This window comes from Anomalospiza imberbis, chromosome 2 (assembly GCF_031753505.1).
Source record: "Anomalospiza imberbis isolate Cuckoo-Finch-1a 21T00152 chromosome 2, ASM3175350v1, whole genome shotgun sequence".
Taxonomy (NCBI): Eukaryota; Metazoa; Chordata; class Aves; order Passeriformes; family Viduidae; genus Anomalospiza; species Anomalospiza imberbis.
The window spans coordinates 57,953,489-57,981,271 of NC_089682.1; the positions used below are offsets into that span (position 1 = coordinate 57,953,489).

General features: G+C 38.5%; 1 protein-coding gene across 7 annotated transcripts in view; it reads left to right on the forward strand.

The window, feature by feature from the left end:
• Nucleotides 1–27,783, forward strand: part of ATP8A2 (ATPase phospholipid transporting 8A2) — a 317,516-nt gene that overhangs the window by 146,992 nt on the left and 142,741 nt on the right. For all 7 annotated transcript variants that reach the window (XM_068181246.1, XM_068181248.1, XM_068181251.1 and 4 more), the window contains 2 exons: nucleotides 19,773–19,956; nucleotides 24,083–24,193. In XM_068181246.1, the coding sequence (XP_068037347.1) occupies nucleotides 19,773–19,956; nucleotides 24,083–24,193 (295 nt within the window). The remainder of the gene's footprint in view (nucleotides 1–19,772; nucleotides 19,957–24,082; nucleotides 24,194–27,783) is intronic.

Genomic DNA, 27,783 nt, shown 5'->3' on the forward strand with positions numbered 1-27,783 from the left:
CATCTGATCAGGTGAAACCATGCATTTGAGCTACACAGTGTATTTGCTGTTAGTATTCACTTCAAGTAAGAATAAAGATATTATCTGGGATAATTGGTAAAATACTGTTTTAATGTTTTTACTGTTTTTAAGATTTCTTTTATGTTAAAGGATAACTCAAGAATGGTTAAGGAGAAATATTTGGTGTCTTTTTCCATGTACATGATGTCTGACTGAGTCCTTGCAGGGGAAAATCTTGGTGTAATTAGGTCTTTGTTATCCTCTCCTGTGAGAGCTCATTGGGATTTTGCTCTCTATCCCTTTGTGTTTCCTGTTTACTTTGCCTTCTGGAAGTGTGTTAGCTCAAATAGGTATTTAAGACAATTGCCACCCAAGAAGCAAAGGAACAAAAGTATCAGTAAATACCTAAGTATGTGGAAGAAGAATTTAATTCTCCTTTTTAGCTGTCAGAAGTTTCAGGAGTAGTGAAAGCTGTGCTTTATTATTTTTCTCCTATGCTCTTCAATTCTCAAGAGGGTTTCCTTAGTACTAATGGTTAAAGTCTGTTAAAGGCTGAGTATTCTTTTTAAAATATTCCATTGCTGTTGCATGATCTTCTTGTCTCTCACTGTTGAATTAAAGAAACAGCTGTGGTATACATGCAGTGAAATGGAATTAGGTATTTTCATTTTCTTTGTAGCTGATTATTTAATTAGAATTTGTAATCTTGGGATATTTTTATTAAGATCTATATTATACTGTCATAAGATTTGGATTCTTAAAAGCTGCTGCTGCCTTCAAGTCTTACAACTGAGGAGTTGCTTAAGCCTAGAAGAGAGCAGTAGGAAAAGGGACCCTGCAACACAGAAGTTTCATAACAGACCTGCTCTCTACCAGATATAGAAAGGCAAAATACGAAGTAAGGGGGTGATAGATTAAGCATATGAATCCAGAAGTTTTGTGAAAAGGCTTTTTTGAGTTTTCTCTATTGTGAACACCCCCCTTGTGAGAAAGACATAGACAAAGAGAATACAAGAAGACACCATGTTCAAAAATACTGCAACTGTTCAAAATTCCTTATAAGTTTGTTATTCTATATTTTTTTCAAGTTGCTGTATGCTGTCAGTGGTAACTGATTTCTTTTTGCCTAGGAGAAAAACATGTAGAAAAGTATGCTTATCACTGTCAGGATTTCAGTTCAAAGTGGTAAGGGGTCATGACGGTGCATTATGTTTCACTGTACAAACTGCTATCCAGTCCACTGCAGTTCTGCAAGTCACTGCACAAATTGCTATCCAGTTCATTGCAGTTCTGGAAGTAGAAGGTGAGCTTTTCTCTTCCAAGAGTTTTTTAGTAGACTATCTCCAAGCTTTATGGATGGCATTGCAGAACAGCTGTTCTTTAACTAGTGGTAAATCCATATAGAAACTTAGATTTGCTGTAGTAGTCAGCTAATGATCGTAAGCCTGCTTTCCTGTGTGAATGTCAGTGTTGGACCCCACCCAATTTAATCCAGTTTTTGATTTTAAACAGTGACTAGTAGTGACTGCTTTGGGAATGTGTGTATAATTAGTGAATGAAACCTCTGTTGCCAGCAGCTGTATCTGCATCTTGTTTTCCCAATCCTTCAGTGATCTTAATTCATTCATAATTTTTAAATCTTTTTCTCTGAATGTGTTTAAACTCTAATCTCAATTAGAGATTAGTCTGTAATCTCACCCTGGACACAGGGTGTTATGTACAGTGTAGAGGAAGTATTTTCCTTTTAAGTCTCCTTGGTAATTTCATTGGATACCATCAAGTTCTTGCATTTGAAGACATTAAGAATAATCATACTCTGACTGCTTTTCTTCCCCTTCTTCCTCTCCAATAAATATGCCTTCATTATATTGACTTTTAGTTGACTTTTTCAGACAGAGGGTCCTTGTTTGGAAGGACTTTCACATTTTTGTTCTTCCTTGCCTCCCTTTCTTTTTTTTTTTTTTTTTTTTTTGTTTGTTGGTTTGGGGTTTTGGTTTTTGTCTTTCTTTTTTTATTTCTGGTTCATTTTATCTGATTGAGAGAAAAGGGCTGCCACTAAAGAGTAGGACACAATGGATTTATGCATTTGCATAATGGAGAATTTTTTCATTTATATTTTGTGGATTTATGAAGTTGTTGCCTTTGTGGACCTAGGTGAGCAATTTCCTTATATGGAGCTGTGATTCCTAGATCCAGAAATATGATTCATTCCAAAGCCTACATAACAACTGAAGTGCTGAAGGCCTGTAAACAAAAGGCTTGTAGCTGGTCCCCTCCAAGGTGAGACCAGGACTGAGATTAATGAGTAGCTGTTACTCCTGAATTTGTCTGAGATGCATGAAATAGGCCTCCACTTGTGTAAATGCTTTTAAGGAATGGCTTTGGTGTGCATACTGAAGGCACCACAGGAAGGAGGCTTAAGCTAAGTGTCCTCTTCAGACTGTGGGAGTTTAAAACCACAGCCCTTCTCCTCTCCTGCCTGCCTGAAATCAGGTTTAGGTAAGGTATGCTGTTCATCTCCCATTGTGCCACTTGAAGACAGGACTTGATTTCTAAATCCCATTCTTGTTGTTGTGTGTATCAGTTACCCAGAGAGAAAAATGTCTTCCTCTCCTCTAGGTTTATGTCTGTCCCCTGAAGTTGATTTAATAATCTGTCTGCACCTAAAGAAATAATTCATTTATCCTTTTGTGTTTTGTTCATCTGGGACATGGTCAGTTAAATATAACCAGATATTTGTTTTCCTAGCACTTAAATAACTTCCAATTAGAGTGTACACATCAGGGAAGAAAAAAAAAGAGACATTGTGCTGAACCCTGGAAGGGTAGAACATAACACATTTCAGCCAGATTTTGTACTGCTTCTGGCACACTTGAAAGTGTCATGCACCATTGGTTGAGGTTTATTTTTGTGTATGTGTCTTAGTGTTCTTTTGTTAACACTGCAGCAGCTGAGTAGAGAAACAGAGTATTAGAACTAGTGGTGGAAAGTTGAAAATGTCTTCCCTAAAGTAATGCCAGAAAAGTTTGTCACTGGAATCTCTCCAATGAAAGGATGTTGAAAGAAAGGTGAGTCAGTGAAATGGAAGAAAGAAGAAGGAATTTTAAGTAGCATAAAAAGGGAAGTGGGAGATCATGTTTGTTTTCTCTAATTATGATTTCAGGAGAGTAACTGGCTGCAAAATTAGTCAATTATCTTGTGTTTATTGTAAACTCCTATGCTTTTTCTGAAGACACCAGAAGTGCTTTTGCTTCGTAAATCAAGTTAAATCAAAGAGCTTTCATTACATTACAGAGCCCTATAAATTGATGTCACAACTTGAGAAAAACACTTTTATCTACAAGCACATAAGAACACTGCCACTTTCAGAACCATGCAAGACATTAGTAGCTGGCTTGTTCAGCTCCTTTCAGCTTTCATGCTGACACATACCATATTGAAGACATGGGTTGTTTGTATAATACTTGGTTTGATCTTTTCTCGTGGTACTTTCAGTACTGCTGAATCAATCAGAGGAAGTTAGTGCTCTGTTGGGCATTAGCATGCGTTTAGATATTTCTGCATTAAGAGCTGTTCACAGAGGGAAAGGCTTTTATGTCAAAAGGAGAGTAAACAGTATGACTGCCACTGCTTTGAGCTCTGCTGTTACTTCTGACCCACATGTATTTGAAAGCGAGCCTGTTTGTACTGGCAATTATTCCAGTTTGGGCCACGTCGTCATGAAAGGGTCCCTCTTCTCCCTCCTCCTTTTGAATTTTCAATTCCTTTAGCCTTTAGCAACTGTGTGAATGCTACAGATGGGGAAAGGACTCTCAGTTGCTCTTGTGATGGTTTGCTTCATTCATTGATTAGCATGCACAACTGAGTTGACTTCTTTATCTCCTGCTGCACAATCTACTGGGAATAGTAATGCTAAGGCAGTTGGTAATGCTGAATATTCATAATTTGTGCATGACATGTGGATGTGACTTCCCCTGGAAACTTTTTCACATGAACTTACTGGGGAAAACCCAGTTCTACAGAGGACTGACTAATCGTCTGGACCTTTTTCAAGCCTCATTAAATCCCATGAAGGATTAGTTTTTTGACTGGGTTTGTAGTGATTACTGTCAGGTACTAAATTGAGTAAAGAGCCACTTAAAATGCATTTGTGCCTCTTATAATGTCTTACTTAATGCTGGTTTATAAATGTCACAGATAAGTAGTGAAGCACAGGAAGGGATAGAAATGAATAAAAGTGTGTCTGAGATATAAAAGGCTGGGAAGTCTTATTGTAGAAGTTAGCATTGACTATGATAATTATGGCCCAATGTAATTAAAAAAGGTTTTGTTCTTCTTGAACCCTCTGTCTTTTGGTCAGCTTTACTTGTAAATATGAGACATTGTATTTAGGAAGATTACAACTCAAATATATATACTTAAGTTTCATAGAAAAATAAGGCTAACAGTCAGTTTTCAGTTGTCCTACTTATTCATGTTCAGTTTTCTTAAATTTCAAGAATTAAATCTTGTTCTCATTTTCCTTTTTCTAGCAAAGGTAAGGGAAAGAAACTAGAAATGTCTGTTACTACAAGGTCTTTCTTTGAGAAGAAGGTTATGATCAGACATGAACTTATGAGATGAAGATGTTAATTTTTGCTCAATTTGGAAATAGTAGTGTGGAGAGTGCTAAAAATGTAAGTGCTTGAGAGCTGACCATCTTGGAAACAATCTTCCACCATGTGGAACTTTTTGCTGGATCAGAGCTGTTTCTGTTGAGTCTACACTGGCTGTCTAGCTTTCTCAAGAGATATGTTTATTTCTTCTGATGGATTGGCTTTTATGCCAGATGTTTTGGGTTTTTTTAAACTGAAAAGTCTATGGCATAAAAAAAACCAAGACATTTTATAGTGTCTACCTAAAGAACTGTTAACTTAAAAGTTGCCAAGTCTATTGTATCCACTGCTAAAATACGAAAATTTCAAGTTAAAGAAATTATGCACAAAGTTATTTATATTACTTCAATACCAGTGGGTTATTCAGGCAAGAGAAAGCGAGTGATATGATGCTGCTGATGGATGAGGAAAAGGCAAGGCTGGAAGGAGAAGACTGTTAACCTGGGGAAGATGCTCCAATAGCATAGGATGATGACTGCATGCAGGGGAAGAAGATGAGGTCACTTCTGTACTGCAGTGCCCAGTTATGCTGTGTCTCTCTGGAGACCTTCAGCACACAAGGCAGCATGTGTGCTGAGTGAGCTTGTTTGAAACCCAGGCCTCGCTGTGTGACAGAATCACATGGGAACCCTCTTCAGGGACTGTTTCAGGCTTTTAGCAGGGAGGAGTCTCTATTGTCACTAAACTGAGATTTCAGGTGTAGGTCTAGGTGTTTTCAATCTGTGGCAATTGGCCCATGTTTCATTGTTTGACGTGACAGGAAACTCTTCAGGTAACTCCAGGTTATGCAGTAGTATAATGTTGCTGTTAAACTGCCCCTCACCTGCCAAGCCCAGGTGACACAACCTCCTCTTACATGTTACATATTTTAAACCCCAGACCATCTTAGTAATTCTCTGCTGGGCTCTTTACAGTTCTACAGATGTTACCTCACCTGTGCTGAGGAGAGGACTGATAATAACTTGTGTCTTTGTCCTGGTCATACTTGGGTCCTGGTTCACTTCCTAGAGCATTGTGTACCTTGATCACACTAAAGGTATTTTTCTGGCTCACGCAGAACCCGATGCCCACCATAACCAGGTTATGTATGGGCTGACCATTTCCAAGCCTGCATTGGTACATGGGTTTATTATTTTTCAAGATGTGGAGCTTAGTCCTTCTCTGTCTGAACTCTGTGAAGCTTGTTATCTCAGTCCCTGTTTTTCTGAAGGTTCCTTTCACTAAAAGCCCTTTGATTCCTTGTAATCCAGTCCCCCTAGTTCAGCACCATATACAGACCTGTTGAGGGTATCCCTTTTGTCAGCATCTGGGTTACTGATGATGGAACCTCATCTGGATTACTGAGCAGGATGGAATACCATGGTACCTCTGACCGTTGCCATTTTGACACTGAATGTTTGTCCTTATCCTGTGAACTTTATTCCAGATGAAGTATGATGTATTAGTTACATCTCTAATATGTTAAAACTGTTGGGTCCTCAGGCTAATTGCTCTGCCCTGCACCAACATGTTGGTTTGTGTTTGGGCTGTAATTTTTACTGAACAAGGTGAACATGAATAAAATCTGTACTCCTGAAAATTAAATGGCAGGGCATCTACACTACAATTATACCCAAGTGCATGTAGAGAATAAGCAGATTTTCTGTTCTTTGTAAATTATTTATATTATTTTTACATTCAGAAAATTTAGGAATTTACTTTTTTTGGCATTCAGTTTGTTTTACAGGTTTTTTTTAATCCGAATTGCTAACTTTGATTTTTAAGTCGCAGTCAAATATGAGTTTAAAGGTAATTAGTAGTTTGTGATCTTGATGGTTTTCCATTATGCTCATGGGAGAGTTGCTCATATAATCTCTCTCCATCTTCATGAAATGAGTGTTTTGAACACTTTCACATTAGATTGGAGTAGCTGTGACCTCCTGGAGTTTTGTGGTTTTGATTATACCTTGAACATCACTGCCAGCAAACTCCTGGCAAGGCTACTCTGACCCTGTTTGGAGAAATTTGGTATAGAGAATGATATAGATGTGTACAAAATGTAATCACTTTAAAAATCTTCGTTTAATAAAAGGTAGTGCCCTGAAGGTGTGTGCTGGTAGCCCAGCAAGACAGCCAAGCCTCTTTGGCTGTGCCATGCAAACTCTTATGGTGAATTCTCGTACGCAGTTGTCATTGCCAAAACATTGGCGTATCTGATTTTAGGAGGCTTGAGATCAGCCTCTTGTGTATTGCCCCCACCTGTCCCCCTCTGCCCCAAGGCACTCAGGCAGAGTGTTTGAAGGTACTGTGTACATACCTTCTGTCCTGCAGTGCAGACCAGCTCGTAGCAGGCATTCGTTATATGTCTACTGAGTCTGTTGTATTTGAGCACTTTTCACATTACCACATCTGTGTTCCGCTTCTGCAGTATATCTTGAGATCTTGCTTTCCAGTTGCCAGGTCATATTTGAACATGAGGCTTGTTTTTTACCTCCATATCTGTTATCTGTTTTGCTATAGGATTTTTCAGTGTGCTGTGTTTGAAAATTAATTACTGTTACCTCAACTTTGCCAGTATGTGAAACATATAACCTTATCAACTTCTGATATATCCTAAAGAGATTTTAGTGAACTTAGGCTTCCCAATCTTAGCTTTTAACTAAAAGATAAAACAAAATGTACTGTGTAAATTGACTGTTGACTGCATGCTGCTGCAAAAACCGTATTATTAAGGTGTGCCTGCATAGGCTCAAAGCTATTCTCTAGACAGAAGTTACTGTAAGCTGACCTGCTTTTCATGGCCGGATTTAAAAAAGAAAGCATCAGCTTAGCTGTACTGATATGCTCTGGCACACATGGAGAGTATCCTGTCTAACTCACAAAAGCTGCTTTTCTGTTTCCTTTAGAGCCCGTGAGTTTTTCAGCATGGGCAACTCATCATTTTTCCTCGTGGGTTTTTTGCTTCTAATCTTTCTTAAGTCATGAAGAGCATCAGCAAATACAGTTCAACTTCAAGCAATTCCTTTTTTTGTCTCAATTTTTATGGTATCTTTTTAAGGAGATGTTTAATGTGGTCTGGCTTATTTAGCTCTTCAATTTGTAGCTGAGGCTATGGGTGACTTAGGCATTACATTAGCAATAAATAACAAGGTAGCTCTGTCTGATACTTCAAATTTCATTGATGCTTGTAAAATCATTGTAGCAGTGGGAGAACAACTCTCTTCTGAGGCTAATATGGTAAATAAGTGTGTATGGAAGAAATGTGCTCTCCTCTGGCCCCAGTAATGTGCTGGTACTTCACACTGCCTATCAGTTGCCCAGCAGTTCACCTTAAAAGACCACAAGTTAATAGGAAAGGGCTCATTATAATGCCTGCTGGAATGTTTCAAAGCTGGTTTTCTGTGGAGGGAAGAAGGTCCTTTAGGCAATGTCCTTCTGCCAGCTTTCAGGAGAAAGTTGACATAAAATGCACATATTTTCTCTATGCTATTTCAAAGCTCCTTATGTATAATTATTCTTGTCTCTATCTTTATTCCCTTAAGTAAAAAGAGTGGTGGAAGGCATGATTCCTCTTGGCAACTTAGTACTAATTAAGCATGTCCTGTGATAGGTGGACATGTATGTTACCAAATGGGAACCGCAGCGTTTTGTGTTCTTTCTGTGAAGATAAAAGTGTTTGACATTCTGAAGATCTGGCTCCTAGTTCTGTATTCAAGCAAAATTGTTGGCCTAGTTTGTTATATTAAGCAAAACATTTATGCTTTTTTAAACTGTCTGTACTGACATGGGTCATCCAGTGGTTAGGAATATGGATGAGAAACTAAAAGTCTTATGTGGAAAAGAAAAGCAGTTGAGACACATTCAGGAAATCAAAGCTGCCATTTCTTTGATGAATTTTTTGTCAAAACTCTTGAAGATCCCTTTCAGTAACTGCAAGGTAGCCTGCTTGGAGCTTTCAAGAGACATTAATTCTGAAGTCAACACAAGTTTGGGAAAAGAAGAGGGAATTGAGTTTTGTGAGCCTTTTCCCTGTGTGTTAAGCATTTCAGGCTGTGTATACACTGTTAATAAGAGCTCTAATGAGCAAGTATTGACATTTGACTGTGTGTGTTCATCCTGGGCTGTTGAAGTACCACCTGACTGCACCAAAATGCCTGTACAAGCTTCTGAGGACAGCCTGCTCTGCTATGGCAGAGGTGAGACTGGACTAGGTTGGCCTGCTCTTGCCCAGCAGTTGCCCCCACTTGTGCAGCAAGTGGTGTGCTTATGCCTCGTGTGACAGCCTGAGATGCATGGCTTTGGTTTCACGTGCTCTGCTTTGCAACAGTGTCCTCTTCTTGGGAAGGTGCTTGGCAGTCAAGGGTGCAGGGGACCAATACGTGCTGTGTTCACTCTGCCATCTGTGCTTTTGTTTTGCTCTTACAGAGGCAGCTGCTGCTGATCAGCGTTGTTTTCACAAACTGCAGGTCACTTCTGTGTCTTAAACAAGATATCTGTATATATTGAACCATGTGTTTGAGGGTTGCAGATTGCCCTAAAATGTGGCTGTGTTAGTGGATGTAAATTTGGTCATATTAACTTAAGAGTGTAGGTTGTGGATGAAGACTACAAAATCACCTCCTTGTCCTGGGTGCTATATTTTAATGCTGTGATTTAGCCATGGGCTTAGTGAATAACTGACCTTGCTAAGAAAAGAGTGAAGAGGGGAAGGAAGAAAAATAAAGGAGCAATATTCTAAAACAGTGTTGCTTGTATTGAGTCTTAGGTTAGAGGTTAATGTCAAGTTCCTTTCTTTAAGCTTGAGTTTGGGAGTAGTGAGAATGCTGTGAATGTTCTGCTGTAAGTTAATACCTAACCTGGCTTTGGACAGAACACAAATTTAATAGTTGACCAAGAATGAGCCAATCCTAGTCAGATTTTCAGTAGTCAGTGGTGTTCCTATATAAAAGTGCTCCAGTTTTCTTGTTTTTTGTTTGTTTGTTTTGTTGTTGTTTTTTTTTTTTGTAATTTTAGTGGGAACACCCTGATGCTCAACTTTCCTAGCTGTGAAGAGATTGTGGAAAGCAGAATCTCATTTTAAAACAGAAGCTTTTTTAAAGAATTACCTAATTATTTAGGGACTTTGGAAGCATTTTGTTCAATAGAGACTGAACTTAAGGGTGGGAAATAACTTGCATTTTGGTGGTGTTGTAATGCGTAATGGAAAATCTGGGACCTCACCTCTTTTCTCTGATACATGATAACCCTGATTTTTCAGGTATACTGATAGTTTTGAAATTGAAAGACTTACATTTTCATGTATCTGGCACTTTCACTTTGGATAGTGAGTCCTCTGCATGATTGCAGCCCTGTGATGACAATTACTGGGTAAGATGCCCTGCTCCAGATTGTGTCTGTCTTGTCTGTTCCAGGAGCATGTAATTCAGAGATGCTAGTCTCTTGAACTATAACATGTAGCTGCAAGTTGATCATTTATATGTGTTTTTAGATTAAATTCCGGGAAACATTTAATAGAGAGGGAGAAGAATAAATCATGCGTTGTTACTAGAATTCAGAAGGAAGAAAAAAATCTGTCAGTGCTTGTAGAGCTACTGGAATAGCAAACTCAAATCTACTAGCTACATATCCCTCCATCTTCCTTCCATGTCAGTGTTTGTAGTTTGTTTCTTAGGTATATGATCCTGAAAGCAGCAGTAGTTTACAACAGTAATGGTGTCCAAAGCTGCTTTATTTTATATTTCTGAGCTGTAGTTGAGTGGAGGAGCACAGTACCTGTCAGGCTCCTGAAAGGAGGTTACCAGGAGATGCAGCTCAGTCTCTTCTCAAGGGTGGCAAGTGACAGGCCATGAGAAAGTGGTCTCAAGTTGCACAGGGGAGGTTTAGATTGGACATTAGAAAAAAAAAAAAATCACCGAAACTGTGGTCAGGCATTGGAACAGGCTGTCCCCAGGGAAGTGGCTGAGTCACCATCCCTGGAGATATTTAGAAGATGTGTAGATGTGGCACTTTGGGACATGGTTTAGTGGTGGACTTGGCAGTGCTGGGCTAATGGTTGGACATGATGATCTTGGATGTCTTTTCTAACTTTAATGATTCTATGATTCCATGATGGCCACGTATGAGGTGTGACTGGTGCTCTCACAGTATTGCTGCTCTATTTCTCAAGGTGGGTGCTCACCCTGGCTCTTCCAGTTGATCTTTTGACTTCACTACAGGGCAGAGACTCGCTAAATGGGCTGATGTGCTTATTAATTGACATTGTGTCAATCATCACTAAATTTCATCATGTGCTGCAAAATTTTGTAAACAGCTCTGCTATGTGAAATACGTGGCTGCTGGCTCTGTGTGCATGTCCACAAGGTTATAAAAGGACTAAGCTGTATGCTTTGCAGACTGAAATTTTTTTGCTCTGTCATTAGAAAAAGTCTGGTTTCTGTGTTGCATGAGAACTGCTCAGGCTGATTAGCATGGAAATGAATGTATGTGCCTTAATCAGCTTGGACTGAGGGAAGCTCAAAATTAATTTGATATATTAGTTTAATTTAAAAAACATATAGCTGTTACCACTAGTGACCATTATAGTTTAAAATGCAAAATAGTCTTTCATTCAACACTGTGTTTATGCCAACTCATCACTTTCCAATTAATTTGTTTTCCAAACTAGATTTTATGTATTTAATCTTTGCCCCATAAAGCAGATTGGGGGAAGGGCAATCAAGACAGAAACATGCAGGGAGGGATATCAAAGAGGAAGAAGATGCTGACTTGAAACTTAACCCTGTGTTCTCTGGAGCATTCTGTTTATGTTACACTGCTTAATACCTCAAATTCAGCTTATGAAGAGATTATTTCCTAACCCTTTTCCTCTGAAGATCATTTCAGTGGCAGCTGTGAAAGGCAAATGAGTTATTGAAATATGAAATGCAAGTGAGAAATTCTCTAGTGATACATGTGTTAAAACCTCCCCTCCATATAATTAGCAAAATCATCTCTCTTTTTTTGTGGTAAAAATATACTACATTAATTTGTGTTCTTCCTGTTCAGAAGACTGTATAATTCAGGGCCTTTATAACTACAAGGAGAGCTTTATATTAAGAAGGCATATCTAATCTATCTAGAGTGATGCAGAAGGAACTGCTTTGGTAACCATTAAATTTAAAAAACTGCCCCATGTCCTGTGAGCATGTAGAAATGTGCATGTGTTTTGACTTAGAGCCCTGCTAGGCACCAAAAATACCCTGCTTTGGATAACCTGAAATATAGAGGTAATATATGTTGCTCAGAAAGTCAAGTGTGTGACTGGCACACCAGTGAGACTGAAAAACTAAAGGAAGATTTTTTTTGTATTTATTGTAAGATGAAATGAGACTTCTGATGATAGGTGAAATAGGATGTAAAACTCTTTAAAATTAAAAAACCAGACTTTAACCAGTCTGATAAATTTGGATGAGTGAAGCAGTTTGAAGGACTGTCTGATTGGGAAAAATCTTAAGTATGGAAAAGTGAGACTGCAAATGAAATGACAAAGGATGATAAAGCTGGGGTTGTTCTTACAGAAAGCAGTAGAGGGTTGGTAAGGCTTCTGGTTGTCTGTTGAAATGGGATGGGCTATAGAAAAGTATTAGCAAGAGCTGGGAGCAGGGTCAAGAAGTGAGGATTTTAGAAGAAGGGAAGGTGTGTCAGTCCGTTCAGCATCAGATGGCCATGTCAGGAGGAAGCAGGCATTCTCACCTGAAAACAGGAGAGCAAAAGCCTGTGCACTTGATTATTTAAAGGTATTTAGCCCTGCTGTAATGTAAAAGAAGGGCTTAACCTGTGAAATTTTATGACTTTTTTCATGTGAACCACTTACCTTCGGCTCCCTTTACCTTGGCTGAGAGAAAGCAGCAGTTTGGAGAGGAGATGAACTACAATCTTAAAAGTACATGTCTAAAGCCAGATGAATTGCACTTTAGAAGTGCCTGCTTCTCTCTGACTATAAAAGGAGTGTGGCATGATTAGTGCAGATAGAGATGTCTCCATTGAAGACACTTATATGTAGTTGGATGAATTGGATGGATTCCTTTGGTGTTTTCTCTGAACATTAAATTATCCCATCACTTCACTCAGTGCTGACTCCAAAAATATAAGTACTGTACCAGAGCCAGTCCTATGAAAGTTGTCAGCAGGGGAAGGAAGTTCAGAGAAATGACTAAATGTAAAGCATTCAATGCAAGGCACATTTTGAGTCAACATGAGTGCTTTTGTTCACTTTTTTTCTGTGGGCTACTGTATGATTATAAGATTATCCAAGATATCTCAGGGCATCATGGCTGCAACTTAGGCCTAACCCTTGTCTGGATGACACGTGCTTGAAATCTGCAGGCTGGTGTGTCAGGAGAAAATCAACTGCATAATTAAGAACTGTTAAATATAATGCAATGGCAATGTTTCTTCTTTTCTGAGCATTACTTTTAGTGGTGTGTTAATCTATCTTGCTTTTTTTCTGGGAACCAATGCATACACTTGTGACAATGTTATTCATAGCTCTCAGCTTTCTGGGCTGTCTCTCATCTGCCTTTTCTGCAGATGAGGTCACCAAGCTTTTTTGAAGTACTAGTGTATTTTACGATAGAACAGGGTAAAATCATGTTCACTGCAATAAAGGTAAACTCTTAAGGGCCTTTTGTGTTGCATTAACAAGGCATTTCAAGGAAGTAGGATATCAGTTTCATGTTAAAGACATTAATGTCTTTGTGTTTATGCTTGTTATGGCATGGAAGCAGAAAAAGGTAATACTTGAAACAGCTTCCTTCCTTGCCTTCCTCTTTTCACAAATAAACATTAAAAAATTAAAAGCATGGGTTAGAGTGTCTTCAGAGTATTTTGTATCAAATTGTGAGTGTGGAAAGTATGCAGCCCTCAAGAGAAATGCTCTAGTCTCCTTGTTTTTGTGGAAGGGACCCACAAAAAATTCCCAGAAGACACAACACAAATGGCAGAACGCAGGAGACAGCTGACAATATGTATCAAACTGTGCCTTGCTTAGGGATGGAAGAGCTTGTGCGACTGCCTCTCTTCATGGCCTTGTGAGATGGTCTGGATATAAACTGATCTCTTAAAAATTACCTAATCTTTTTATCTCTATATATATCTTACGAACAAAAGGACTCCAATAGGATCAATGGGATTTAGTTACTTTATTTTTATTGCTCATGTATCTTTTTCTAAACAACTGATAAACTCAATTGCAAGCTCTGTAGCAGAACCCTGTCTTTATTTGGTCCTTTAGACTCGAATGCAATAAATAAAACTAATTATTTTCTGAAATACTGCATTTTTATTTCCCATCTGGGCTTGTATCCAGCTTATACTTTGAAGTATCTGCAGTGATGCAGCTGTAGTTTAAGGGCCTTGTGTGAGAATTATTATTATTATTTACAGTTGCCATCAGTTGCTGTTATACATCTGTAATTGCAATAAATGCAGGTATACATAGGGACAGAACTAAGAAAACTGTTTATCACTTCCTATTGACAAGATCTTATGGAGTGTAGCTGACTGGTGTGACACAGGGATGCTTGTGCTGATAGTGTTTTTCCTGTTGTATTTGTGACTGTATCCATCTTGATATATTAGATGGACTTTGGGAATAAGAGCGATAGCCTTGCAGATTGCACAAAGTGTGCAGTATAGGAATGGATTGTTTTAAATCAGTTGAAGTACAATAAAAATTTAAGTTCTATTGCATTACTTTGCTTGGTTAGAATTGACGGTTTCATGTTTCTACTTCAGAGATTTTAAAAAACTTTGAGTTTCTAAATAAAATAAGTTTCAAAATAAAATGAGTTTCTAAATAAAATGGTTGATACTGATTTTAAAATATCACCGCTTCACTGCTGGTTTGGAACTTTTTGGTAGTTGTTAGGGGTTTTGTGTTGGTTGGTTTTTGTGTGGGTTTTTTTGGTGAAGCTTTTCACTAAATTATGACACAGTTTAATTGTTCTGGTTGTCCCATAAAGTATTCCTGATGAAAAAATTTGAACTGAAAGATCTTTCATCTTGCTTAAATTCTCTTAAAAAAAGGAAGTAAGCCTGAACAAACCTCCTAGTGAAATGTTGAGTGGAATTGTAGAACATCTCAAGTTTGAAGGGGCCTGTAAGTCCATCTCCCTACTCCTTGCACCTAAGACAAGATCATACGAGTAGAACTTTTCTGAACAGACAAAACATAATCAGGTAAGAATTTTTCTTGTAAAAGTGCATTCAGGCTAAAGATGCAAATGCAAACTAAGTATTTAAGGCCACTGGGACCTGATCTGCAGAAGTCAGTGTGAAGCCACTGACATCCTTGTTGGAAACCATATGTGTTACTGCTGTGTGCTGTGCCCTGTGCTATTTTTTTCACAAGCCTCCTCAAACTTCAAGAGGGACCTTAAAGTATTCACTAATATAACGATACAGTATGTTGTTAATTGAAAAATACTCACCCCCTGCCCTGCCTCCTTTCACTGTTTCCTTATGAATTTAAGTAACCTGTGGATAATTAGGTCTGTAATAATTTGTGCCCTCTCTTGCTTCTACCCATTACAGAGGAAGCAACATGATTTGAAGGCATCAGTCATCTTCTTCAGGATGGAAAGCCCTTTCTGTCTTAATCTGTTAAAGGTGCTGATAAAGACTAAGCAGGTTTGAGACTGACAAGAGCCTTCTGTTTTCCATATTAGCTTTTGCTGTCTCGAGAGCAAGGCTACCAGAAGGAAGTCTCAGAGATGGGCACAGAGCAGCTCTGCTGCATGACTGACACTTAACTTCATATGTCCTTGCCATCATCCATGGATACTTTGTATTGCACAGCCAGATGCTGAATGATAGGCACTTTATAAAGGTGAAGTCTTGACCTCAGGCTCTCTTGTAGCCTGTGTAGGCTAAATTCAGATTGTCAGGGAAAGAGTTTGAGCAAGAATCTGAAGACTTGATCTTACCAGATTGTAGCCATCACTATAGTTATGGTACTTGAAACCTGACTTTTTTTTTTCTCAAGTATGTATAAAGGAGTGAATCAGTCTGTTGTCAAAGACATTTTTGAGCAGAGGCAATAAAAATAACTTCTGTACAAATGAAAATGTTTTAGTGAGCTCTTGAGTGGCACTCAAAGAACCTTTATAAGAAGCACTGCTGTCTGACCAGGGAACAAATACAAGAGTAAGCAGAAGATTTTGATGCAACTGATGCTTTATTCATATCTTAATTCTTATTTGGCTGTATACCCAGGCAAGGCTTACATTCTGATACTGTTGCAGTGAGCTCTGCAGTGAAAGCCAGGGATCTTCCATCAAATGATATGTACCAATTCTGTCACTGCAGAATTTTTTTTCAAAGAAAAAAGTTCTTTCCTTGTGCTTTTTTCCTTTGAACTCATGCATTTACCCATAATCTTTGTGAACTTGGCTACACCTGGGGGAGCTGCAGTTTAATAGTATCCTGTGCTATAATCTTCAGTTCTTCCTGTAGGCAGCTTATCAATGTGCAGAATTGTACCACAGCTCTGATCATTTGGCTAAGGGGATTAATGTCACCTAATGCAGTGTGTTGGTATCAAACAGATTACAAGGAGTAAAAGAGGTTTGGAGGCTGAGTCAGTGACTTGGGGAAGGAGAGGTGTAAAACCTCTCAGGAAGTCAGTAATCATCTGAATTTGCAGCTTTTGTAGCTAATGTACTCTGTGCAACAAAATATGTTCTCTGGAGTTGCGGGCTGTACTTGCTGCTCAAGTGTCAAAGAGGATGCTTGGTATAGAGCTGCTGTTCAGGAGAAACAACTACAATCAAGTACAGAGCTGCTGTTTGGGAGAAACAGCTAAATCAAATAACACTTTGTGCTGAAATCTTGTCTTAGATTTCATCTTCTTAAACCAAGTCCATAAATATTTGTGGTGTTTAAAATGCACATGTAGCATTTCAGGTAGTTTGTTTAGCCTTACTAAGCATATAGGGATGTTAAACATTAACTGAGTGCTGCATAACTGTGGATATAATTACCTTCATTTGGTCACTAATGGCAAAGTTGACTTAAAATCTGAAACCACACCTACACTGTAGGCACAGAAGTGAACACAGGCTGCATTAGCTTGCTTGACATGTCCCAGCTAAACTGCACTAGAATAAGCTTGAACATCTCTGCCACATTCTGGTCATGTCTGTAGACAAGCTACTAGTTTAAACTACAGAGTCAGAGATGCTGTTCACATTTTGTCTTTTTACCTTCCCCTGCTCTTTTAAGCATATTTGAAAACAGGGCATTTCTTAGATTTCTCTATTGCTATGTAACTGAAATGTAATTGAACATAAGTTGAAATTCCAAGACAAGTGTATGTCTGGGAAGGCTGTTAGCAGATATGTACATTACTTTGCTGTGAAGAAATAATTACATGAGAGGACTGCCAAAAGTATATGGTCCTCTGAACTGGAGGTGCCCCTGGGGCTGGAAATGAGGGTCTGTGTACTTATCAATCCAAATGCTCCACAGCTGGCCCCAAGTCCCTCTGGAGTTTCTATTTTAGTGGAAAGGCCCTTGAAGTCCCTTTGACTCCTTGCTCCATGCTTTAGTATTTTATTATGTGAGTACTGGGGGAGAGGGAGGAGCGTGTGTGTGCAAGTATGAGAGAAAAGTTAAAATTTGCTGTAGATGATATTCAGAGCTGATTTATAATTAAAAACCAACAGCTTTTGTGCTCCATAGGTTGGTGTGTTGAGGTTTTGTGTTGGTAATTTATCTGAGCCTCTACAGTGCCAAGCGGTGTTTTCACTGCCAGGTAGTAGAGTGCTTAATAGATCTATCCAATAGTATTAAGTAAATTTTATGGTTTAGCCAACTTTTTCCTGTATTTGGCTTTTAGGAGCAGGACAGCTGCTAGACTTCCAGGTGGTTTAATTCACATGTGAAGTTTGAGGTTAGCAAGTTTCTTTTTCCCCAAATTATTCAAGTTATTTAAAGAGTGATTTACTAATAAAACACCTATTTAGGAATTTTCTAAACAAAACCAAGGCTATAAAGCATAATGCTGAACAAGATAACTCCGCTTTTTTTTTTTTTTTATCATCAGTAATCCAGATGGGTGTATTAAATGGCTAGTTATGTTGCTCTCACAGGATGTAAATTCTGAAAAAAAGTCATGTAAAAAACCTCTGTCTCTCCTATTCCCCAAGCTCCCTATTTACCTCCTATTTTAATAGTAAAGTTTTTAGCTATCAGTTACTTTTTTTTTTGAGTGGTATATGGCTGACTTGAGATGTAGAAAAGTTTTGTCTAAAAGTGATGGGGAAAGGAATTAGAGTTGTTTGTACAGATGGGTTTAGAATGGAAATATTTAATCTACATGTAGGTATTTCCAAAATACCTCATATGATTTGGTAACCTGATCTACTTTTTCCATGACAAAAGGGCATTTTGGGTGTCTTATCCAATTTAGAAACCTAGTCCTGAGTATTTTTCCACTCTTGCCTGATTTAGACTAGTTCAACTCTGAATTCCATAAATTTTTATTAACTTCAAACTGATATCAAATGAGAGAAGAATCAAGTTAAAGTAACTGCCAATAAATCTGATAAGGATATTTAGATATAATGGAGTCAGTCTTTTGTTTTGGAGTTGGAATTGAGTAACATCATTGCTGAGGTCGGAGTTGCATACACAAGACATATGTGAGATCAGGAAGTGGTCTTGTGCTTTCTGATCTGACCTGCATAGTCTGAGATTGGAAAGGTGGCCTGGCACATGGGGAGGTCAGCTGGAGGAGGGAAGAGAATCATTAGGGTTGGGAAAGTCCTTCAAGATAATTCTAACTGACAAGTCCACCACTAAACTTCAGTGCTGCATCTACACGACTTTTAAATACCTCTGGGGATTGTGACTCCACCACTTCCCTGGGCAGCATGTTTCAAATCTGGCCAACCATTTCCCTTAGTTTTTTCCTCATATCCAATCTAAACCTCCCTTGGCACAACTTGAAGCCATTTCCTCTTGTTGTTACCATCTTTTATCTGGGGTGATAGATCCCCCCTTCAGTACTATCTCCTTTGTGGTGGTTGTAGGGGGTGATTAGGTATATACCCCTGCCTTTTTCTCCAGGCTGAACAATCAGAGCTCCCCCAGCTGCTCCTCATAAGAGTTGTGCTCCAGACCCTTCCCCAGCTCTGTTTCCCTTTCCTGGACATACTCCAGCACCTCAATTGTTTTTTTCCTGAATTGAGGGACCCAAAACTGAACTCAAGGTGTGGCCTCATGAGTACCAAGTACAGGTCACTGCCCTGCTCCTGCTGGCCACACCATTGGTGATCCAGGCCAGGATGCCACTGGCCTTCTTGGCTAACTGGGCACACACTGGATCACGTTCGGCTGCTGTTGACCAGCACCCCCAGGTCTTTTTCTGCCAGACAGTTTCTCTGCCAGTAGTGCTGCCTGGGGTTGTTGTAACCTCAGTGCAGGATCCAGCACTTGACCTTGCTGAACTTCATAAAACTGCCCTTGGTCCATCAATCCAGGCTGTCCAGATCCCTCTGCAGGGCCTTCCTGCCCTTCAGCTGATCAATATTCTCACCCAACTTGGTGTCATCTGCAAACTGTCTTAGGATATACTCAGTCCTCTCATTGAGATCATTGATAAAGATGTTAAACAGAAATGGTTAAATAATAAAGTAAGCCTGCAGTATCTTTTGCAAACCATTGGAAATGTCTCTGAATGTATTTGTGGTCTTTCTCCTTCTGGATGGTGATGACAGGAGGCAGGGAAGCCTGCACTCTTAATCTCTAAACTGTCATAGTTGAAGAGGAAACTCACTTCAATGTTCCCAGTATAGTATCACCAGCGTTATGCCAGTTAGGAGGGGCTGGGTAAGGAAAACAAGGCTTTGAAATCTTTCATATAGATTTGGTCTCTTTTGCATTAACTATCAGCAAGTAGGTAAATGTGAAACTATTTTTAAAGCTACTCTTTTCTTCTGAAATAGTTTGGCATGGGTTCTGAAGCTTAGTTGTTGAATAAAGGAACTTCCCAGCAACTGCCTTTGATTACTTCTAAATGTAGGTTACAGCTGTCCTTTTGGGAAAGGCACATAGCTCAGCATGTGAGAAACTGACACCTTTTTCTCTCCTTTTCAGAGTATCTCCTCTACAGAAGTCCGAAATAGTAGACATGGTCAAGAAACACGTCAATGCCATAACACTTGCCATTGGGGATGGTGCCAATGATGTAGGAATGATCCAAACAGCTCACGTTGGAGTGGGGATCAGTGGCAATGAGGGCATGCAGGCAACCAATTGCTCGGATTATGCCATTGCACAGGTCAGATGCAAGAATGAACAACTGCCATATCATCTTTGAGAAATGCACTGTGCAGCCACGTAGTGCTCGATAGGCTTCTTCTAAGCTAGAAGCATCTCTGATTGTTTCCTTTTCCAGGCAGCTGTCTAGAACATATTTTGGAAATATTTTGGGTATTTGTTATGATTGTTCTTCAGGGCAAAGCCCCACTTCTCTTCAAAGTTTTAGTTTCCTCCTGACAACTGTATGATATCTTGGTTCTTCAGTAATCAGGGGGCAGCAATTTCTGTGATGCATGTGTTAATATGATTTTAAGTAACTGATCTGTCTTGGTGCAAACTCTTCTCTTTCTCTAAGTCAATACTATAAACAGGTATGTGAGAATTTGGCTGTTGGCAAACTAATTTGAGGTGTCTCCTCTATCTTTATTTCCCCCCGCCCCCTGTGTTGCGTCCAAGAATTGATCACAGTTCTAGAGAGCTAGCCAACATTTTCCATTTTACATGTGTTATTCTGAGCATTATTTGGGTGAGTGCTCCTAAACTAGTTCATCAGATTCAGAACTGATTACTGCAGATAAAAAGAGGATTTAAAAGCCTTTTTTGTTTGTTTCGCTGAAGAAACCACAATTTAGAACCAAGATTTTGAAAGAAAAATCAAAAAGGAAGAAGGTGCTTCAGTTCCTGAATATCCTCTGAATACTGTTTACACTTGAGATGCTCTGTGTTTGAGATTGATTCAGGGCAAAACCGTATCAAGCTGACAGGAAGCAGAGACAATCCTTTATCTCCTCAGTGACTGGAGCTTCAGCTAATGTTCTCTTCTGGCAGGGTGTAGTCAGATTTGTTCTACTAAGTGACGTGAAATATTACCATCCTTTGATAGCTCCCAGTAGAAGGTGAGGTTTTGAAAAGGCAGGGATAATGCTGCTGTATGCACAGATAATTGTTTATTGTTTTTCTTTTGAGAAACAAAGTGGCAGTCTTGTATTGCTGCTCTGTTCTGACCTCTGATGAAGAACACTGAAGAACCTGAAGTTTCAGGTTTGAATAACTGAGACCTTTCACAAAATCTATCTTGAGAATTTTAGGCAGTTTTACCAAGTTTTTCTATCATAAACAGAGGCATATTCCAAATATATACCAGTATAGGAACTGCCATAGCCATTGTCTATGGTATCTCATAATGAGTTTTACATTTTTAATTTCAGTGGATTATATATAGCTTCTGCTGTATAACTTAATGGAATACTCCTTACCTGGACTTCCTCAGATAATTTATTACTTCGATTTGGTAACTAAGCATAAACAGCAAGAGTTTTGTCTGTAGAAGGCCCTACATATGTTATTTCTTTTGTGTCGCAGTAGTGTTAAATCTGGAGAAGTAATTCCATGTTCATGTGTTGCTTTTGCATTAAAAAAACCCTGTATTTCAGTTTAGTGTTGGAACATGGAAGCTGCTCTTCGTTTAAATTCCAGTCAGCAAATTACTGACAATAACAATGAATCTTTTTCATTCAATATGAAATAAAATCTGGTGACACCAGCACAGAATTGCAGCATTCAAAAATTAGTGAAACACCGTGGAACTGGTTCTTTTGTGATTGTGTAGAAGAATTTGTACTGATTAAATTAGAAAACATATTAAAAAAAATCCCTCTAGTAGAGGAGACTAATACTGTGTGGTAGTATGTGCTTAAAAAAAAAGTAAATTAGTGTTCAAAAGAAAAACTTGATCTCTGTGGAGTGTATTTCTTTCAGTGAAGACATATAACTCCCACTAAAACATTACTGTATGTGCATGCCTTGCAGGCAGAGTATGTTCTTATTGAGTAATTTAAGACGACCACTGTAATGTAGCATCTCATGTTCAAATGCTATTTCAAATGCAGTGCTGCCAGAAGTAGGCACTTAGAGAAGAGAGGGTCTCTATATAGGCTCATTTGGGATTCCAGGGAGAATCAAAACATAAACCAAACAAAAATAAAAAGCCAACTTGTGTCTGACTCCACTTGAAATAGCTTCCACAGGTGCAAGGAGCATCTGTTTGAATCATCCTTTTCCCTTGAAATGATATTGCACCAGTGACCTCTATTTAGATAATTCCCAAATCAAATGACCTAACTAGTTAGGCAGTAGTAGACTTCAATAACTTTTTTTTTTCTCAGTAAATAGCTTTATCATCTTAATCTAGAAAACATCTGGTGTCTAGGGACTGTTTCCTTTCCTTAATTAAGGAAGCTTCTTTCTTCAACAAATGTTCTTGTTTCAGTTTTCTTCTTTGGAAAAATTGGCTTATTTTGTGAATGCCTTTTCACTGTCTTAAAACTCCCAAAATGCCATCACCTCATCCTTTAGTCAAGATAGATTCTAGAAGAGAATCTCTGTGTAAAATAAGTTATGCTAGGGTTGATACAGAGACGACTGTAAAAACTCACACACTGTTTTGAAGGTATGCTGGCCAGATGGTCATAATGCTTCCTGCTGATTTAAAATGCTGTAAATACAGGAGCAGCCAAACAAGGGTAGAGCCCCTGTCTGTACTGCTCTGTGCCAGTAGCTGTGTATTTGCATAATATCAACATCAAAGCAGATTTAAATCTTTGCCATGTCTTGAGGGGACTCTTCACTGGTGTGAGCAGGCTCTGTGTGTTCTTTAGGCTCTGAGTATCTTCCTTGCTGTGCTCTGTAGTGCACTCATTTTCATGAGAGCACAGACAAGAGCAATTGGCGGTAGGATTTTTTGTTGCCTTGAGCATTCAAGAAGACCACATCAAGGATGCTCACTTGTTAGATTCAGCAGAGAGAGGTTCTCCGGCAGTTTCTGACTATTCTCCACAGAAGCTTTGGGATGGCTTGTAAGGACATCATGGCAAGTTTCCCATCGCTTTGGTGGTGTTTTGTTAGTGATTTTGATGAGGAAAGTTGTAGCTCTCCTGCAAATTAACTTGAGGCATTTAGGGGTCGAACAGGTCAGCTACTCCCTTGGGAGTGTCGCAGTTATAGCTCTAGCTCAAGTTAAGCAGAGAACAGTGAAGCCTGGTTCACTTTTGTTTTCTCTCCTTCTCTGCTGGCATATGCTAACAAATCCAAGTTGCTGATGCATGGGAGAGAGGCTGTCCTTACAGGATTTGTGGTTCAGTGATTTCATTGCTGGAAAGCATGGGAGCAGAGCTGCCTCACAACAGCCCTTACTCATTACTGTAGCTTTCAATTTCAGATGAGTTTTGGTTAAAATAAATTATTTAGAATCTAAATATAGGAAGTTGGGGTTTTCCTGTCAAATCACTTTGTGGAAAATGAAGCAAAGCAAATAATTACCTTAAAAATTACCTTCAGGTACATACATGCTAAACAGTAAACACAGTCATCACTTTGAGCTGTGGGTAACTGGGCAAAAGAGGAATGCTGCAGGTCATAAAAAGTTTCACTAACAAAGCCAAGACTAGAAAATTATGCATTTCCCAGTCTGGATTACAACACTGGCTCCATAAAAATCCATTTTCAAAAGTTCTGAATTTGAGCTCCATCAGGGGTTCAAACTAGCATTAAAGGTACATGATTATACAAGATTAATTTACTTGCTCTTTTTGGCAAATGCACCTTGCTTTATACAAAATTCTATATAATACACAATCACATGCATTTTGTGGGTAGAAAATGTTATTGTAAGTATCTATTCTCTATAAATGCATCTGTTTTCCACTTTTGTTCCCCTCTTGTGTATTTTATTTCAGCTCAAGACAGTTTTGATTATTAGGTTGTTCATTTTGCACAGAGAAAGGAGATTCTGAACCTTGTAAGCCCTCAAACATTAATTTTACCATCAGGATGGTAATATCAATTGAAGATGTTTTGCCACTTAAAACCACTTTTTAGAACCTTCAGATGTTTTGCTACAAAAAAAGATTTTAGCTTTAAGTATTTTAAGAGTTGTTTTTTTGTGTATATCTTCTGTTAAGTTGTTTAAATACTGCACTTCAGCTTTTAGTGTTGATTTGAGGATTTTTCTTTTTCTTGAGGACATGTATTTACCTTCAACCAATTTTTTAGCAATTCTTCATATATGTAAATACTTCTTTTCTGTCTTTCAGTTTTCAGTTTTTTCTTTTCTGTCTTTCAGTAAATACTTCTTTTCTGTCTTTCAGTTTTCCTACTTGGAGAAGCTACTGTTGGTCCATGGTGCTTGGAGTTACAATCGAGTTACCAAATGCATATTGTACTGCTTCTACAAAAATGTGGTTTTGTATATTATTGAGGTAAGAGTAACTAAATGGATGGTGCTTATTCCTTAAATCATCTCTTATAACTAGAGCAGCTCACCCAAATGAATTGAGAAAGAGGGACTGCCATTTTTTTCCCCATGTTTAACAATTTAAAATTCAGTTTCCCTCCTCAAATCAGTTCACTTAAATCTTTTAATGTTTGTAAAGGAAGACCAAAGGTTTTCAGTACTGTGAAGCTTTGGGTGTGAGATATCAGAGACAAAGTTGATTCCTTCTGTGCAAACACTTATTGAAAGCATCTTTGTATTCATGGAAATACTTCAATTCGTGCTTATATTTATAAAAACTGGAATTTGGGGGCTAAATGTAAATCAAAAGTTCATTTAATAGCATTTAATAGGCAAATAATAAACTATTCAAAACTATAGCTGTTGCTTCCAAGTTACAAAGACCACAGATTAGCTGGAACTGAAATTAGTTTGCTTTGTTTTTTGGAAAGAGATGACATAATTTTGCAAATGACATTCATTTACAAAATGAATCAGGTTATTTGAGTTAATAATTAAAACATAACTGTATTTTGGAAATAATTTGATGGTAGATGTCAGGTACTGAAACTGGTTTCTAAAAAGGGCTGAATACTGTAACTACCATTCCATTTCAGTGTGCTTAAGATAGGAGTGTAGTTCTCATACTGCAGAATATAATCTTGAATTTAGGTTGTATCAGGAAGGGGTTTTTATAATGTGCTGTTGTCTAGGTAGAAATACTCAAAGAACGTGAAGTCAGTGGTTTGATTGGTTGAGTATCAAGTGATCACTTGGTACAGCAATTTCCACAATTTTCATCAGTTTTATTAATATATGTGCATATAGATCAGATTTTCTATTTCTTTGTACAGCTGAGCAGCCATGAAGGAGGTTAACAGAAAATTGCAACATTTATACTTAGGCAGGTAATTATATCAATTAGAGGAGATAGTGGGTGAGGAATATTTTGTTATTCAGTAAGTCATATAATGATCAGAGTGGTCAATATTCCTGACTCCATCAGGCTTTGATCATCTTCTGTGTATGATGTTAGAGAACAGATATTGTCCACTAACTTGTTCCACTTTTCCTGTGCTATTTCTGAATTAGCTGTTATCTGTTAAAATTTCAACACTCATTAGTCTACTGTAAGAGAGTTCTATACATCGTGTTTTTAGTAAAGGTTTTAACATGCTGTTGGAGATGATAACAATATTTGTGCAAAGAAAATATAAATAGCTTTAAAAAGAACTCTTCTAGTGTATTTCTTACTGGCTGTTGCTGGGGTTTTGCCTGAACTTTTCAGAAAATGCTTAATAGCTTCATGATTTTCTGCTAGGATTCTTTTCTCTATTTGAAAATTAGTTTTGGAAGTCCTGCTTCTAGCTTATTATAGCACCGTGTGTCTTTGTTTCTTTTACCATAGTCTGACAAATTAAGTTCTGCATCAAATGTTGTATAGCAAAACTATACCTTCTCATCTAAGCAGCTGTGCAAGGAGTTGAATACAAGTGAAGTTCTCTGGGACCTCCATCCTGAGGTAGCTCAATTATTTGACCCTAGGGTGGAATTTTATTCGCTAGGTATCTCTACATGATACATAAAATCCAAGTCTGCTCTGAGAATGAGGTTAGAGGTTCTCTCCACTGTCTTAGGCCATGTTCAGTTCTTTCTGCATACTGCCCTGAGCCAAATGAGCTTTTGTGTCTCCTCATGTCCATGACTGAGGAGGAGTCAGTTCCACCCAACACCTGAGCACTGAAAAATGTCTTACAAGATGCAGCCCTGTGCCTCAGTTACCTCTCTGTGCTTGTGCTGCATAGAAGTTGGGAGCAAGTTTAAGGCTTTAAGGGAGATGAAGTGACAGAAATAATCCTGTCATCCTGCAGCAATGGGAAGAGCTCAATTTGGTTCTCCCTGGTGAGTTTCCTTTACTAGCAGCCTTAAGGAACTTCCCCTCCAAAACTGTGTAAAAGTAGCCAAATTGCCTGGAAACCCAAGAGACACCAGTTTAAGTATCCTAGGGATACAGGGTAGAGAGAAGAGATCTTTAATTCCCTCCTTAGCTTTGCACAAAGAAAAAGAAGTTGTTTTGTGTATGTGCTGTGAGACTTGGCAGTGTTGATCAGTTTGTGGTATGGAATGATGCTCATGAAAGAGATGCTTCACGAGGGAATAAATCCTTCAACTTGAGAGAATGGTAGTTAAGTGCCTGGCACTTCTGCACCATTGCTTATGTATATGTATGTAATATATGTATGATTGTTTCCCAGTGCTCTGGACAAGTTTAATATTTACCCATACTTTCTGCTTGGATATGTGGTGTGTGGGGAATATCCTTTTAGCATCATAATGAAACAGGGATTCAAACTTGAACTACTTTCTAAGTATATTCAGAAGGATTGTACTAAGTAAATATTTATACAGTTGAATGAAAAAGCACATCATGAATATGACTGCCAGTTCTACCTTTGTTACTGTATCTGTTTTATTTCATTGGAGTTGTAACACCTGAGGAATAGATATAGTAAGCCTTATATAAATGGCTTTTGCAGCAGAGAGGCACTGGGCTATCATAACTTTTATTCCCTGATACTTTGCAAATACCAGAGGGAAGGAAGAGGTGGTGGTCCAGCTTGGCATGCAGATCATCTGGACAGATCTTGCAGAGGCATGCAAGTTAAGGCATTAAGATTTAACTTGATTAAACAATGGTTAATGCTTGAGATGAGCATATTGCTGTGTCTCTTCCTAGCATCCCAATGTTGGTATGCTAAAACCTCTCATACATTAGAAGTTCATCTTGATACTAGTTATGTGCAATTAAACCTGGAGGATCCAAAGTGTTGCATCTCTGAAACATTAAATTTACCAACTTTTTTTCAAGTTCTGGGTTAAAATATAGAATTCGGGGTTTTGTGAAAAGTATACTCAGGTAATTGTTGCCATGGGCTTTACTCCGAGGAGGTGCTGTGGGGTTATGGCTGGTGCTTGCCTTTCTGCAGTGGCTGATTCTTAGTGGACAGACGAGGGACCCAGGAGCTGTTTTCAGCTGCTTTGATGACTAAAATTGTGTGCCCATATTGAGATAGTTCCATGCAGCTAGAGAGGTGGTATAGCAGACAGCAGGCCTTGTGGTTTAGTGATTGCAGGGGCAATGGAGCTGAGAGTGTGTTTTCCCTCTCTCTTGAAAAGGCCCTCCTAGTATTTTTCAAGAAGTGAATTTTAAGTCATCAAAGTAATAAAGTTTAGTGAAATCTGAAAGGATTTTGTCTTGGCTTAACAACTGGAAACTCTGTGTTCCTCTCCTTTCTCTAGCCTGGTCTCTCCTTTACCATTTCTTCATCACTGTCCTCCTGCCATTCTCTTGATTTCTCCCCTTGATTTTTGAAAATACAAAGATAAGCAAAATATAACTAAAAAGCACAAAGAGAAGCAGGTCCTGGAAATTCAAGACATTTTGGTGTGATTCTTAGCCCGATTCCTGAAGCCTTGTATATCGCTGCTGCTAAGGTACTTCAGGGAATGAAGTTGAGGCTCCCTTACTTATGGACTCACCTATCAAAAAGGGTGCAGAATGTAGACCTTCCATCC